Source organism: Dermochelys coriacea, chromosome 10, assembly GCF_009764565.3.
Source record: "Dermochelys coriacea isolate rDerCor1 chromosome 10, rDerCor1.pri.v4, whole genome shotgun sequence".
Classification (NCBI taxonomy): Eukaryota; Metazoa; Chordata; order Testudines; family Dermochelyidae; genus Dermochelys; species Dermochelys coriacea.
Genome location: NC_050077.1, coordinates 7,331,090 through 7,344,499, shown reverse-complemented (window position 1 = coordinate 7,344,499; position 13,410 = coordinate 7,331,090). Strand labels below are relative to the sequence as shown.

At 58.9% G+C, this 13,410-nt stretch overlaps 1 protein-coding gene across 1 annotated transcript in view; it reads left to right on the top strand.

The window, feature by feature from the left end:
* Nucleotides 1-13,410, top strand: part of MYO15A (myosin XVA) — an 83,746-nt gene that overhangs the window by 34,104 nt on the left and 36,232 nt on the right. Inside the window, exons 26-37 of the mRNA XM_043493921.1 lie at nucleotides 2,110-2,229; nucleotides 3,102-3,232; nucleotides 4,418-4,513; nucleotides 5,545-5,780; nucleotides 6,406-6,584; nucleotides 7,214-7,286; nucleotides 7,849-8,040; nucleotides 8,743-8,855; nucleotides 9,286-9,377; nucleotides 10,317-10,437; nucleotides 11,787-11,839; nucleotides 12,263-12,412. Of these exons, the coding sequence (XP_043349856.1) occupies nucleotides 2,110-2,229; nucleotides 3,102-3,232; nucleotides 4,418-4,513; nucleotides 5,545-5,780; nucleotides 6,406-6,584; nucleotides 7,214-7,286; nucleotides 7,849-8,040; nucleotides 8,743-8,855; nucleotides 9,286-9,377; nucleotides 10,317-10,437; nucleotides 11,787-11,839; nucleotides 12,263-12,412 (1,556 nt within the window). The remainder of the gene's footprint in view (nucleotides 1-2,109; nucleotides 2,230-3,101; nucleotides 3,233-4,417; nucleotides 4,514-5,544; nucleotides 5,781-6,405; nucleotides 6,585-7,213; nucleotides 7,287-7,848; nucleotides 8,041-8,742; nucleotides 8,856-9,285; nucleotides 9,378-10,316; nucleotides 10,438-11,786; nucleotides 11,840-12,262; nucleotides 12,413-13,410) is intronic.

Here is a 13,410-nt window from a genome sequence, read left to right as displayed (position 1 = left end):
TGTTAGTGACAGCTGCTTTGCACAGGGCCAGCAACACGGGGTCATTGTGCACAGCGGGTTTGACTCTGATCAGACGTGTGGGAGACACCGACATTGACGGAATTCACCGAAACCTGACTGGAGTCTTTGAAAGTGCGTCTGCTCCCTGCCCCACCAGCACAGGGGCGTTGACTGGCTGTCACATGGGAGTGAGATCCCAATGCTGGCATGTGCCAGAAGCCCCTGGAGAGATGTGTGATTGCAGAGGGAAAGGCATTCAGGTTTTGGACTCCCGCCAGTGCCGTGGGCCAGGGCAGGATCCTGTGGGCCAGAGCCAGCTGCTGGAAGTGAGAGCATCTTGTATACTCCTGGTCCGCTGTCAGTGGTGCTGGCTGGGGGTGGGGAGGGGGTGTTCCCCTGCTGGCTGGGGACTCGGGAAGCTATGGACAGCCTGCAGTGGGGGCGCAGATCCAGCCGTGTGTGACCCCCCGCCGTAAGGGAAAGATGGAGGGCTGGGAGCTGCAGAGCGTATGAGACGCTCCCCCAGAGTGAGGAGCCCCCAGTGGCCACTTGCCTTGCCTGTGCTAATGCCCAGCCCTGCCCATGGATCGCTCCTCACCATCTGGCTCCCGGTGCTCCCAGTTCAGAGCAGAGACTCTCTGGCTGCTGTGCTAGGGGCGGGAGATCTGGGCCAGGCGAGTGCTGGCGCAGGAGGAAGGGTTAAGCCTTGACTTCGCCAGCTCTGTAGGCAAACAAACTGAGCAGCCTCAAATCAGCGAGTCCCGCCCCAGCCAGCTGTGCAGGGACTAGCACATCCCCTGCCCCTGGCACGGCAGCAGTAGCAGCACTGTGCCCCCGGGAGCCAGTCAGGGCCCATGAAGAGTGTCCGGTTCCAGCTGGATGGCAAGGACGCGGTGAGTAACCGGCCAGAGCGTCCGGCCCAGCCTAGCAGGGCAACAGGGACGAGCACAGGGGAGCTAGGGGCAGCCTCTGTGCATGTGCAGGAGGGATCCTGGTGCCCACTCCCAGTACCCGCTTGTGCGTGGGCACTGGGCTGTCTTCTGATACTGACGGACCCCGGGGCTGGTCCTGCTGCCTTTCTTCCAGCGCTCAGGACAGGGAGAGGATAGAGCCAGGCATGGTGCAGGCAGGGGCTGGGCACCCTTCCCGCTCCCAGCTCTGCTGATACCCCCCAATACAACCTGCAGCCCCCTGCTACCCCAGCGCTGGGGCTCCCCCCACAGCTGTGCCGAGGGGGTGCTGGCAACAGGGGAGCCCCTCCAGGTCCTGCGTGTCCATGCGCTGTCCAGCCACCAGCCCAGCCTGCTGTACCTCGCAGTACAGAACTCTGATCCTGCTGGTTTGGCTTCATTCCCGCATCATCCTCCTGCACCCCTCCCATCCCGGCCAGATTCCTAGCGGGCAAGTGACCCAGCCCCGGCAACCAGAGCCATTCGCACAGCAGCCGGCTGGGTGTGTGTCGCTGCTGCTCTCCACGTGCCAATGTGCTCTGGTTTCAGAGGAAGGAGGAGGCTCGCAGGCAGGCGGAGGAAGAGCAGGAAAAGGCTGAGCAGGTAACACCTGGTGGCCTCACGTGCAAGCATGGTGGTGCGTGTACGTGTGTAGTGCGTGCGTAGCATGGGCAGTGGCAGGTGCGCGAGTCCACTGGCGTGTGGATGGGACGGACGTTTGCGCATGCATGCTGGTGCGGGTAGAGGGCACATGTTGGACGTCTGTGGGGTGGGGGGTGCACGCCACTGCCACTCAGTGTGTGTGTGTGTGTGTGTGTGTGTGTGTGTTCCCCCTGGGCTCCGCAGTGGGTGAGGTGTGCCCTGGGCTGGGGGTGGGGTTACGGTAGCTGCCCATTGGAGCAGTTCTGGGTCACATTCTGCTGTTGCCCATGTCAGCTGGACTCGCCCTCCTCCCTATGCTTGGCTGGGATGGTCGAAGGGCTCAGGGCCCTGCAGAGCGAAGCAGGTGGCCGTCTCTCCATCTGTGGGTCCTGCTGCGGCTGGGTTCTGAGAGCCCAGCCTGGGCTCCCCCCGCACAGGGGATTGGACCCAGAGAGGTGATGGGGGCGGGCGGAGCCTGTTAGATCATCCAGCTCTCCAGCTCAGCACCGGAGGAGAGCATGGACGGTGACGGGTGTCTCTGTGCTCTGCTCTCAGGAGCTGACCAAGAGGGAGGTGGTGGATGTAACGCACCTGCAAGTCCCCGCGGAGCTGGCGGGGCTGCTGGAGCTGGCAGCAGGTAAGCGCTCATTTCCCACAGAGGGCTGGGTCGGAGCAGCTGGGAATGGGCCAGTGGGGATCCAGGCCACTAGCAAAGTCAGCTTCACCAGCACCGTCCTCCTGTCCCTGTGGACGATCCCATAGGGGTGTTCACCCAAGACTGCCCTGCTAAGCGTCTGCCTGCTTGTGTGCAGCTCAGATGCCAGACTCCACCCCAGAGGTGGTTGCCCTGCAGTGATAGGTGAGGAGCTCCCTAAATGTAGGAGGGTCAAATTCTAGCCAACTACTGTATGCCTAGTACCCCATGGGAGTCACGAAGGTGCAGTGGAGAAAAAGGACCTGTCCCCCAGCCTGTTAAATGCCTTGGGACCCTCAGGGAGAAAGGCCGGCTAGAGATGGAAGCTGTTACCACAACCAAGTCAGCAACATTGCACCAAGCTTCCATCTAAACAGAGACTAGAGCGACCCCTTCCCAGAGAGGAGGCAGCAGGAGTCCAACCAGACTCAATTCTAGGCAGAGCTGTCTAGTGCTTAGAGCAAAGGACAGGGTTCAGAATGCCTGGGTTCTAGTCCCAGTTCTGTCATTGGCCTCTGGGCCTCAGTTTCCCTGGAATACTGTGTGGTTTAGGTGGGCCACGTTGGTCTAGGAGTCTCCAGAGAGAGTCAGCAAGCGCTGTCTCTGCCCCCCTGCAAGAAGGAGCTCAGCCCAGCCTCCTGACTGTGCCAACATGGGTTTGATTCTGACCTACTCCGGAGCCGAAGGATCCCGGGCTGACCCCCCCCAGGGAGCTTCTGTTTGTTGCCCACCTTTATTCCATAAGCCAGTGGCAGGGGCTGGAGTCCCTCCTCCTCCTGACCCCACTGACTCCTGGTGCCTCTGTTCTCCCCCAGCTCAAAAGCTGATGAATGCTCAGTGCGTCGTTCCGGTCCCTGCGCCCAAACTGCAAACGAACTCCCAGCTCACCCTGCCGCTCGACATCAACAACTACCCCATGGCCAAGTACGTGCGGGTCCACTTCCAGGTAAGGGAGACACTGAGCAGCCCCCTGAGTCACTCTGCGCCCTCTAAAGAACGGGCAGTATAAGGAGGGAGTGATGCTCAATAGTTAGCTGGGACCGGAAGCCAGGACACCTGGGTTCTATTCCTGTCTCTGGGAGTTAGAGAGCGTGCTGGGAGTTAAAACTTCAGGGCTGTCCTCCAGCTGTGGGAGGGAGTGTTAAGTGATTACAGCAGGGGCCTGGGAGTCAGGACTGCTGGAGTCTCTTCCCACCTCTGCCACTGACTCGCTGAATGACCTTGGGCAAGTTACTTACCCGTGCTTTCCCCATCTGCAAAATGGGGCCGATGGTGCTTACTGACTTCCCAGGGAAGTTAGGAGGGGCCTGATCCTGTGACATGCTGAGCACCAGGTAAATGAGCACGGAGGACGCTGAGGCTTGGATGCAAGGGGCTGCCTCCAGGCAGATTGTAGCGTCTATGAATGGGCCTGAGCTTAAAGAGACTCTTTTGAGAGAAAATGAGACGATTGGAGAAAGGAAGCATGCTTCTCTGTGATCCTGGCTCCCCTTTGATCACTGAATCAACGTCCGTGACCTGTGCATGCCATGTGCCTTCTGGGTTTCACTCATCCCAGACTGGGATTCTAACCAGCTTTGTTTTAGTCCGTCGCGTCGTTTGGGTCTCACGCATGCAGCAGGATGCCACAATCCGCAGGCAGATGTTCGCATTTTTGTCCAGAAGATCTTGTCGTCATCTCATTCAAATCCTCACTCACACGTTTCTCTTCCCAGGAGATTGTGCACAGCGTCTTCTGGGGCACAGGGGCCCGGTCCTGCTCTCCACACTGCTCCTGGAGTGATGGAGTCACTCCGTGTCTGAGAGCAGAATACGGCCCCTCGCTCGGCATTTGGCCTGTGCCTGTCTCGTGGCAGTAGTGTGCTCACCTGTGGTGCCGCTGTCTGACAGACCCATTCTGTATTTCTCGAGCTGAATGCTGGCCTACCTCCCTCACTTCCCAGCTGAACATGCCGGAGTTGGAAGCTCAGTGCTGGGGGATTTTGTAATGTTCCTTTAGTCACCAATGATCTTTTAGCCAGGACCTTTCAACGGGCCTGGCCTGTTGTTGGCCTTCATGGCTGCCCATAGTCTGAGCTTTGCCGAATCCCTGCAGCTGAGTTCAATGCACCTGTCCTCTGTTGCCCCGCAGGAGCCGTTGTTCGGGATGCTCTCCGTGCCACTGGCATCCCCTCTGACCCAGCTGGAGGAGAAGCTGGTGCAAGAAGCACTCAGTCTGTTCAAGCTGGTAGGTCGGCGTTCACAGCGTCTCCCGGCCTCGTCCCCAAGGCCTCTGGTTTGTCCAGAGCATCTCCTTGCAGTCTGGGAATTGCAGCGGAAAGGGAGCAAGGCTCTGTCCATCCAAGGGGTAGGAGGATTCATGGCCAATGGGCATAAGTCCATAAATCAGTTTGAGCTGGAGGCCTGAGATGCCCCCTCATGTCCTGCCTCCAGCTCCTGATCCCTGGCCTGACTCTGCTGACCTGGCCATAGGCACAAGCTCAGAGGGGCCTTTCAGCAGGGATGGAGGGAAAAAGACCCCCAGGAGTTCACAGCATTGCTATGGGACCTTGTGGCTTCCCCAGCACCAGCCCAGCACCCACGACAGGTGATGCTAAAGATCTTGACCCACCATCTCTAAAGGGGCTCCCTGTTCCAGCCCACTCAGAGCCCAGGGTGGTGGGGCTGGGACAGGGAGCTCTTCAGCAGGAGAGGGTCTTGTCTTCTTCATTCCCGCTGCAACAACAGTTATGGCACTTGCACGTCATTCTTCCTGAGATACCGTGCTGGAGAGGAGACCCTGAGGAAGGGGAGGAGCGGGAGAAGATGCGGCCTACCTTTGGCAGCAGCACGGCCACCACACTGCCCACTCGGGTTTGGCCTTGCAGCACCCCTGTCATGATGGAAGGGTCTGGGGTCTGAGTGGGGCATCCTGGGCATTGGGGCAGCCAGTGCTGCTATTCCGCCCCCCGGCCAGTGGGGCCAGCTCCTGCACCAGTGCTCTGCCCAGGGGCCTGCCAGCCCTGTCCCCTCTCAGGGATGGGGAGTGACACTGCACCAGGGCAGGCTGGGCACAAAGGCAAGGGCTGGGTATGTCACTGGGACCAGCAGCTGCAGCATAGATGGCTTCATGGAGATTCATGATGCCTTCGAGGAGAAAGATTTCCGGGGGCACCCCTGGAAAGAGTGGGGAGGCCTGTCTGTGTCGCGGGAAGGGAAGGAGAGATTTCTGACCGTTGCTTGGTATCCCATATCTCCTGGACCCTCTCTCGGCGGTAGATTCTGCGCTTCATGGGCGACCCACACCTTGGTGGCACCCAGGAGAACCTGTTTGGGAACTACATCGTGCAGAAGGGGCTCTCGGCACCGGGCCTGCGGGACGAGATCCTGGCTCAGATCGCCAACCAGGTGTGGCGCAACACAAACGTCAACAACGAGGAGCGGGGCTGGCTCCTCCTGGCTGTCTGCCTCAGTGGCTTTGCTCCCTCCGCCGGCCTGGAAAAACACCTGCTCAAGTAAGCACGGGGCTGGGGTGAGGCTGTGAGGGAGCCCATGGGACAGGGCTAAACCCTCCAGCTCTCATGGGTTCCAGCTAGAGGTAGGGGTTCCCAGCACTTCTTAAATCAGGCCAATCACATCCCTCTGATGGTCCCAATCCTGGGCTCCTTCAAGCCCCCTTAGCTGCCAGCGAATCCTATGGGAATCAAGGGCATCCTCACATACAGCTCCTCCACAGGGCTCAAACCTGCAACCTTCTGCCCCAAAAACCTCTGGCTTGTACCCCTTGAGCTAAAGCAGGAACTCCTTTTGCTGTACAGCAGCAGTAGGCTATTGTAATCCCTGAGCTGGCTTCTAGTGGGAAACATCAGCACGCACATGAAGCGCAGGGTATTCCATCAGCACCTGGAAAGTTGGGGCTGTTGGGTGCACAGCCGGAGACATGCCCCTGCCTCACGGCTCCATCATGGTTTCCAGGCGGCCCGTGGCGTTGCCTGGAGAGCGCGAGTCAGTGAAAGTCAAAGGAGGTTGTGTCCTGCTCCGCTGTGCAGATGCATGTCCTGCTGGGCCAGCCTCCTCCCAGCCCCCAGCATTACTCTGCTGGTTCAGCCCCCTCCCACGGTATCCACCCTTCCTGTGTAGGTTTGTTTCCGACTACGCCTTTGATGGCTACAAGCCGGTGTGCCAGCACAAGCTGATGCAGGCCATGCTGCGGTCCCAGCTTGGCCCTGAGATGGCCCGGGCCTACCCGCCATCGCTGCTTGAGTGGACAGCCAACAAGCAGAGAGCAAGCATGGCCTTGGATGTCTACGGCTTCAACGGTGAGGGGCCTGTGGGACGAACCAAGGGGCCTTGGTCAAGACTCAGCACATGGGGTGAGGGGGATCGAGGGTGGCTGCAGGGAGAGGTGATGCCACTGTCCTGGTGGGCCAGACACTGGTGAGCCTGACTGGCACCCCGCGCACACCCCCATGACTCAGTGGGGACTCATGGTTAGTGAAGGCAGAACGTGGTCCAGAGTCTGGGCTCTTGGGGGCGGATAACGCCAGGATCTCGGGGAACCAGCCCCAGGGTGAGAGGGAGCGTGGAGGAAGCAGGGAGGTTGGTGGCTGGGCCACTGCGCTTGCAGAGTCGATCAGGACTGAGAGGCAGACCGCAGTCTGGGAAGCGAAGTGCAAGGGAAAATGGGATGGGAGGGGAGGAAGTGGGGATGCAGTAATTTGCGGGAACCCAACATTTGCGTGCACTGCAGCCCTCATTTAGCCTTAAAAATCCTCTGTTTCCATCCCTTCCCTGGACCCTTCTTTCCCTCCCCAGCCCTGGGGGCAGTTTTGCCAGTGTGTGCTCACTGCCCCACATACCCAAACGGACTCCAGGTGCGGGGGTTGGGGCTGGGGTTCGGCTGCTCAGTAACATGCAGCAATTTGGCCATCTGCTCTTAACTTCTCAGGTGACCATTTCTTCTGCCCCATCCATTCCTGGAGCACAGGGGAAGAGCTGGCAGGGGACTTGCTGAAGCACAGGTAGGGAGGCTTTGGCCCTGCTGGGGACGGCAGGTGTCCTGATCACCTGCCCCATGGATCTGTCTGCACCGTGTCTCACAGGGACTGTGGAAGCCCTTGGCCCACACTGCACTAGGCAGAGCCGGCTAGGCTGGGGCTCTCTAGTCATGTAAGAAGCAGTGAATAGCTAACACTACACAATTTGGAGCCAGATTCCCAACGGGCAGGGTGCATCCAGATCTGGGGAGTGAGGGGGCTAGTTCAGGCCCCATCTCTAGCCATACGCAGCCCCTCGGGAGTAAAGCAGTGAGCCCTTCCCAAGCAGAGCCATCCGCTATCGCAGCAGCTGCTGGCTGTGGAGCTGGTGGGCCTTGGTTCTATTTCGGCAGCTGTCTTGGGGGGTGAATATCACAGCAGCTGCTGCTAGATCTCGGTGCATGGAGGGCCAGGGCCTGGCGTAGTGGCGGGGTTGAGCAGGCAGGGCTCACCCCACAGAGGCCTTCCCTGGGTCTGCTCTGCCTCCTCGCTGTGTCCCCCCACAGGAGTGCGCTCTCCTGGCTCAGAGGCTGTGCTTTGCCTGCAGGGGGCTGACGGAGGGCTGGAGGGGCTGGTCCGTCTCCATGAAGGATGGCGCCCAGTGGGCCGAGCTGGCTGGCCACGATTACATCCTGGACCTCATTTCCGACCTGGAGCTGCCCAGGGGCTTCCCCAAGCAGAAATCCTATTTCATCGTCGCTTCAGAGGGGGTGGACAAGGGCAGTGGCACTGCCAGCGTGTAGGTATCCGGGGATGCTGAGTAGCCTGAGGGGGAGAGCCCGGCGGGGCCCGGAGTCCCATGAGCTCACAGCGGCTGCGGGGGTGGGGTCGGGGGTCAGAACCCCAGATCCCCAACATGCAGACCTGTTCCAGAGCCGCTTGGAGCGTCTGGACGCCCTTCACAGCAGCCCTGCTTTTAAAGGGCCAGCTACTAGAGTGCTGGGCCCCTTGGAAGCTCCCGATCATTCAGCTGCATAGAGTGCAGCATACGTACCACTGCATGCACTGCAAACGCTTTCTGAGAGGCGTGAGGTGTGGCCATCTGAAGGAGGCATGGCCAGCAGTGGGGGTGTGGCCTCTGGAGGAAGGTGTGGCCTCTGGAGGGAGCGGAGCATAGGACTGGGAGCCAGGAAACAGCTGGGATCTAATCCCACCAGGGCCACTGGCTCGCTTTGACCGTAGGTGTCCGGAAGGGCAGAAATCTTGTGAGATCAGCTGGGGGCAGGAGCATTTGGGCAGGATGGGATGGGAGCCCATTGCCAGACCCTCAGTCAAGCCCTGCCTCAGAGCCGGCTGCATGCAGGGTCTCCATCTCAGTGCGTCTCCAGCAGCGATGATACCAGCAGCAGCCTGGAGTCTCCAGCGGACGAAGAGAAAGCAATGAGGGGTGGAGATTAAACAGCTGTTTCCTCTTTATGCCTCTCCCCGCTTTTCTCTGTAGAGTATTCGGACAGGGCTTAGATTCAGACGAGGAAGTCCCTCCTCCCCCACTGACGAAGGCCCCCACTGTACCACCTCCAAACACCCCTGACTCAGATGGATATTACAGTCGTGGTAAGAGTTAAACTGTCCTTCCTGCAGCCTTCTCCCCCAAGGCTGGGCCCTTCTTTCCACGGACAAAGCAGCGCAACTCCCATTCACTTCAGGATCCAGCTCAAAATCATCTTGGCCTGGGGCTTTAGAAAAAAGGCAACCCTTCCCATAATGCACCTGACCACTCCTGGTCTCTGTGGGGGAGGGGGTTTGAGGACCCTCCTGACCCAATGCCCTGAAGCATGAGATTTGGTCACCCCTGCTTTAGCCTGCAGAGATGTTAATGTCACTGTGGCCATGGAATTATCTGGCTATAGACTCCGGAGTTCAGGGAGTTTCACAGTTATGGGCCACTAACTCCGGAGGCCCGTGAGCCTGGGAGGCATTTGGAAGCAGTAGGCACTAGTCAGCCAACACCTTCCTCTTCGGCTCACTCTTCCTCTGCCTGCAGATTCCGACACCATCAGCGAACCTCGAACACACAAGGGGTTGGATCGTTACCTGGACAGTCTGTTTGACCCGGTCCTGTCCTATGGGAATGGGGTAAGCACAGTTCCCTGTTGGGAATGAGAGGGAGGATGGCTGGGGCTTGGGAGCCCTGCCCTACTTCACGGGGGTGTCATTAAGGACTGTGAGGGGCTCAGCTGTTAGGAAAATGGGGAAAGGACCATAGACAGATCAAGGGAATCCCTGTCTTAATTGTCCCCCGACCCTTAGGAGCTTGGGTCTAAGAAGGGAACAAACCACAGCAGAAAACTCTTTGGGGCTAGATTCTGTGTTTGCTAGCCAGGCCTCCTGCCCCAGTGTCAGCAAGGCCGGTGGGCTTAATCTGCTGTCACTGCTGAATGGCGTAAGCACCAGGTTGGAAGCACTGCGGCTTTAAGTCTCTGGGACCTAAGCACCTGTGTGGGCCCCTACAATCCCACGGCATTTTGGTGAGACTCAGAGCTGGGTGGCCTCTGTTCTCCCATTTCCCTTCCCACCCCAGAGGTGGCTGCATTTCTATAGCAGGGGTGGCCCTTTGGGAGTGGCGTGAAAAGTGCTGTATAAACGTCACCCGCTATTGTGTTACTGGAGTTTATTCTTGTCTCTTGTGCTGTGCCAGGTGGCAGGCCCCAGGAAGGGGATCAGTTACATTGCAGTTGGGAGGGCTGACTGTGGCCAACACCCTCATCTAGGTAGAACCATTAGGTGGGCTCCCCGAATGGGGACATGGGGACGAGTAACTCTGGGAGAAACTAGGAGGCATGAAACCTCCATTGTTACAACCCCACAGCCGTGGTCGCTTTCGGCTCCCTACCTGTCCATTGCGAGTGCAGCGTTAGCGGGGAAGGAGCTGTCACTCGATCTCCCTGGCCTGGATGTTCCCTGGCACTCGTCTGCCGTGGCTGGGATCACTTTCCAGCCTGCCAAGGCTCCTGCCCCTGCCCCTGCCACCCTTGAACCTTTGTTTGCTTCATTCCCACCCCTCTCCCGTGCCAGGACTTGGAGAAGCCAGCTGCTGTCTCCAGGAAGATGAAAGGAGGAGGCCGGGTAGGCGGTGGGAGCAGCAATGTGGACCAAGGCGGTGCCAGAGCACCCATGGAGATGCCCCAGCAAACCGGTGAGTGTGGGCAGAGCCTCCTGGACTTGCATAGGGCAATGCCTGCCAGAGCAGGACTCTGCAGGGGGCAGGGCTCCTGGGCTCTATTCCCAGCTCTGCCACTGGCCTGCTGGGTGACCTTAGGCAAGTCGCTGCCCTGCTCTGGGCCTCAGTTTCCCCATCTGCACAGTGGTGATGATGATCATAATAATCATAATACCTAGCTCATGCCTAGTGCTTTTCATCCAACAATCTCAAGTTGCTTTACACAGGAGGGCAGGATCACTGTCCCCGTTATACAGATGGGGAAACTGAGGCATTGGAGGGGAAGTGACTCACCCAAGGTCACTCAGCAAAGCAGTAGCAGAGCAGAGCCAGGACTTGAACCCAGGTCTAAGTCTCAGTCTGGTGTCCTATCCACTAGGCCACACAGACTCCTTCCTCAGCTGGAAGGGGCGAGATCAGGTTTGTGGCTGGGTGAGATCTGTGGCCAGAAGGAGCTGCAGGGAGACTGCGTGTCTCAGGGGACTCTGAGCACATCCCAGGGGAGGCTACAGCCCCGACAGAAGCTATAGGGGTGCGCTAGGGCCAGATTCCCTCAGGGAAGTTGAAATCACTAGGACCTGGGATGGTCTAGCCCCTTCCGTCCCACCTGATTTCAGTGGCGCTGGCTGGCTCAGTGACCATGGGGCCTTCCCCTTCTGATGCTTGAAATGAGTATTAACCACTCACGTCCCCACTCCACCCCCAGCTTTGAGGTGATTGGCTGAAGGCTGGGACTGGAGTAATGCGGGGGCTTCAGCAGGATGGGTGGAGATCTCAGCCTGCCAGCCAAAGGCATTCCCATATCTCTCCCATGAAGAGGGGTGGTGCCCGGAACGCAGGTGCCTCGGGGAGCAACATGCCCATATTGCTGCACCCAGGGTGGTCGGTCGGATGGGCCATTAGCGAGCCCGTCGTGCTGCAGAAAATGCGACTCCTTGGCACATGGTGCAGACAGGATCCAGCCTGGGCTGGTAGGGGGTGGCAGCACAGCGAACCAGCATGGGGCCTTCAGCCAAGGAAGGGTAGAGAGGGCTCCCTTTGAAGCCACGGTCTAGAGGGGTCAGCAATGCAAGGCACTCCCCTGTCCCTGGGCTGTGCACCCTGCCCCTGCTTTCCCAGCCACTCTGTCCTTTCCAGGTCCATGCCCTACGCCCATCACCGTGGCATCTGAGCCCCAGCCAGGCTGTGTGCGCACTTCCAGGCTCCTATGTTTGCTGAACTGCCCCCTTCTCTGCGCACGCCCAGCCAGAAGCTCTACCTGCCAGTCTTTGGCGAGCGCTTCCTGCTCTGGTTTCATCCCAGCTCCTTCCTCTTTGCATTTGCAGGTTTGCAGGAGCCCAGCTTGGTGCTGCAGCACGACCACATCAAGCAGCATCAGGTCAGTGGGGCCAGGGGACGCGGGGGGCACAGTCGGGGGCAGCACTGAGGTTAAAGCACGCGCAGCACGCATGTCAGTACTGCAGGAGCTGTGTGGCTTTTTCCTAGCCGATTCCAGGGCCTTAGTTAAAAACGTATAAAATCCCTGCCCGGGGATAGTGACTGGGGTGCTGGGGCAGGCAGAGGCCCCAGGCACTAAGGGGTGATAGAGATGACAGGCCACGAGGATGTCAGGGTTTTAACACTCCCCTCCCTCCCCAAGCGGGATGTGGCTGGGGTTGGAGATTTGGAGCAGCCTTGGAGGAAGGGGGCCTGGCCATTGCTTCACATCTCTGTCCTGCCCTGTGGGGAGCAGCTGGGATGAGCAAGGGGGTGTCTGAGGATGCGGTGGAGTCCGGCTTGCACCTTCGTTTTGGCAGCGCAGGCTCGTCAGATCACCGGGCAGGTGGTGGCTCTGCAGCAGCAGGCGGACGGCACAGCCTCTCCCAAGGCCTGCCAGGCCGCCAGCCCCAGCCCTGCCGATGGAGCCCCCAGCATAGTCCAGAGCACGCCTGGCGTGGCGCTGCCGCTGCGGGTGGGTCTGTCTCATGTGTCACCGGCTGCGGGGGTGGGAACGCCCCCAGCCCGCATTCAGAGCAAGCAGTGAACCGTGTAGCCCTAAAATCCCTTGTCTCCGCTGTTAGTGTCAAGCAAGGCAAGTGTTAGAGCAGGCAAGGGATTGACTTTCTAGGGTGTTACATCTGGATGCTGACCCCTTTTATAGCCTTTCCCTGAGGTCTAATGAGCCCAAACCAGCCCCGGTGAGGAGTAGAACAGGGCTGGACAGGACCCTGCATCTCTTGGCCGATCATGTGTCCCCCCTGGGGGGCGGCTCAGCCCCGAGAAGGTGTGAGGCTGCCCTCCCGGACAGCTGAGTGCTGCCAGACAACGGCTGGCAGGCTCCCAGGCAGGGCCATCATTTCTCCCATCTCATTCTTCTCTCACAGGCTGGCATGGCCCGAGTCCTCTTTTATGGACCTTCCTTGGAGCTGTGTGTCCTGGGGGTGAAGAGAGAAATAGAAACCCCAGGGAGTGGGGGAGATGGACTCCCCCCACCGAGTCAGTGCTGGCCACAGTGCAGTGCTAGGAGAAGCCTTTTGTTGGTTCTGAAAGGAATTTAGGGATGGCATATTACACCGCTGTGGGTTCGGCTCAGGTGGCTGCAGTCTCAACAGAGTTACCTCTGCCACTAGTTTCAGATCTAGAGCTTCTAGGAAAACATGCAGACCAAGGAGAGAAACACCAGAACAATGTCTAATATCTTTTATCAATTGTATTAATGCTACCAACAGCGTTATGAGTATCCAAGCACAGATGAATCCTACATCTTATATTATAGCTACAGTCGTACTCACCTCCTCCGAGACAGTGTCAGAGTCTGACAGGGCTCTCGTGGATTATCAGGAGAGGGCTGGCTTCTGCTGGAGTTTTCCTGTCGGAAGCTCGATTTTTCCCACTCTGGGCATCCTCTTTTGTAATGTGATTCTGACTGTACCTCATCCCTTGCGCCTGTGCGTGAAAGTATCAACCCTC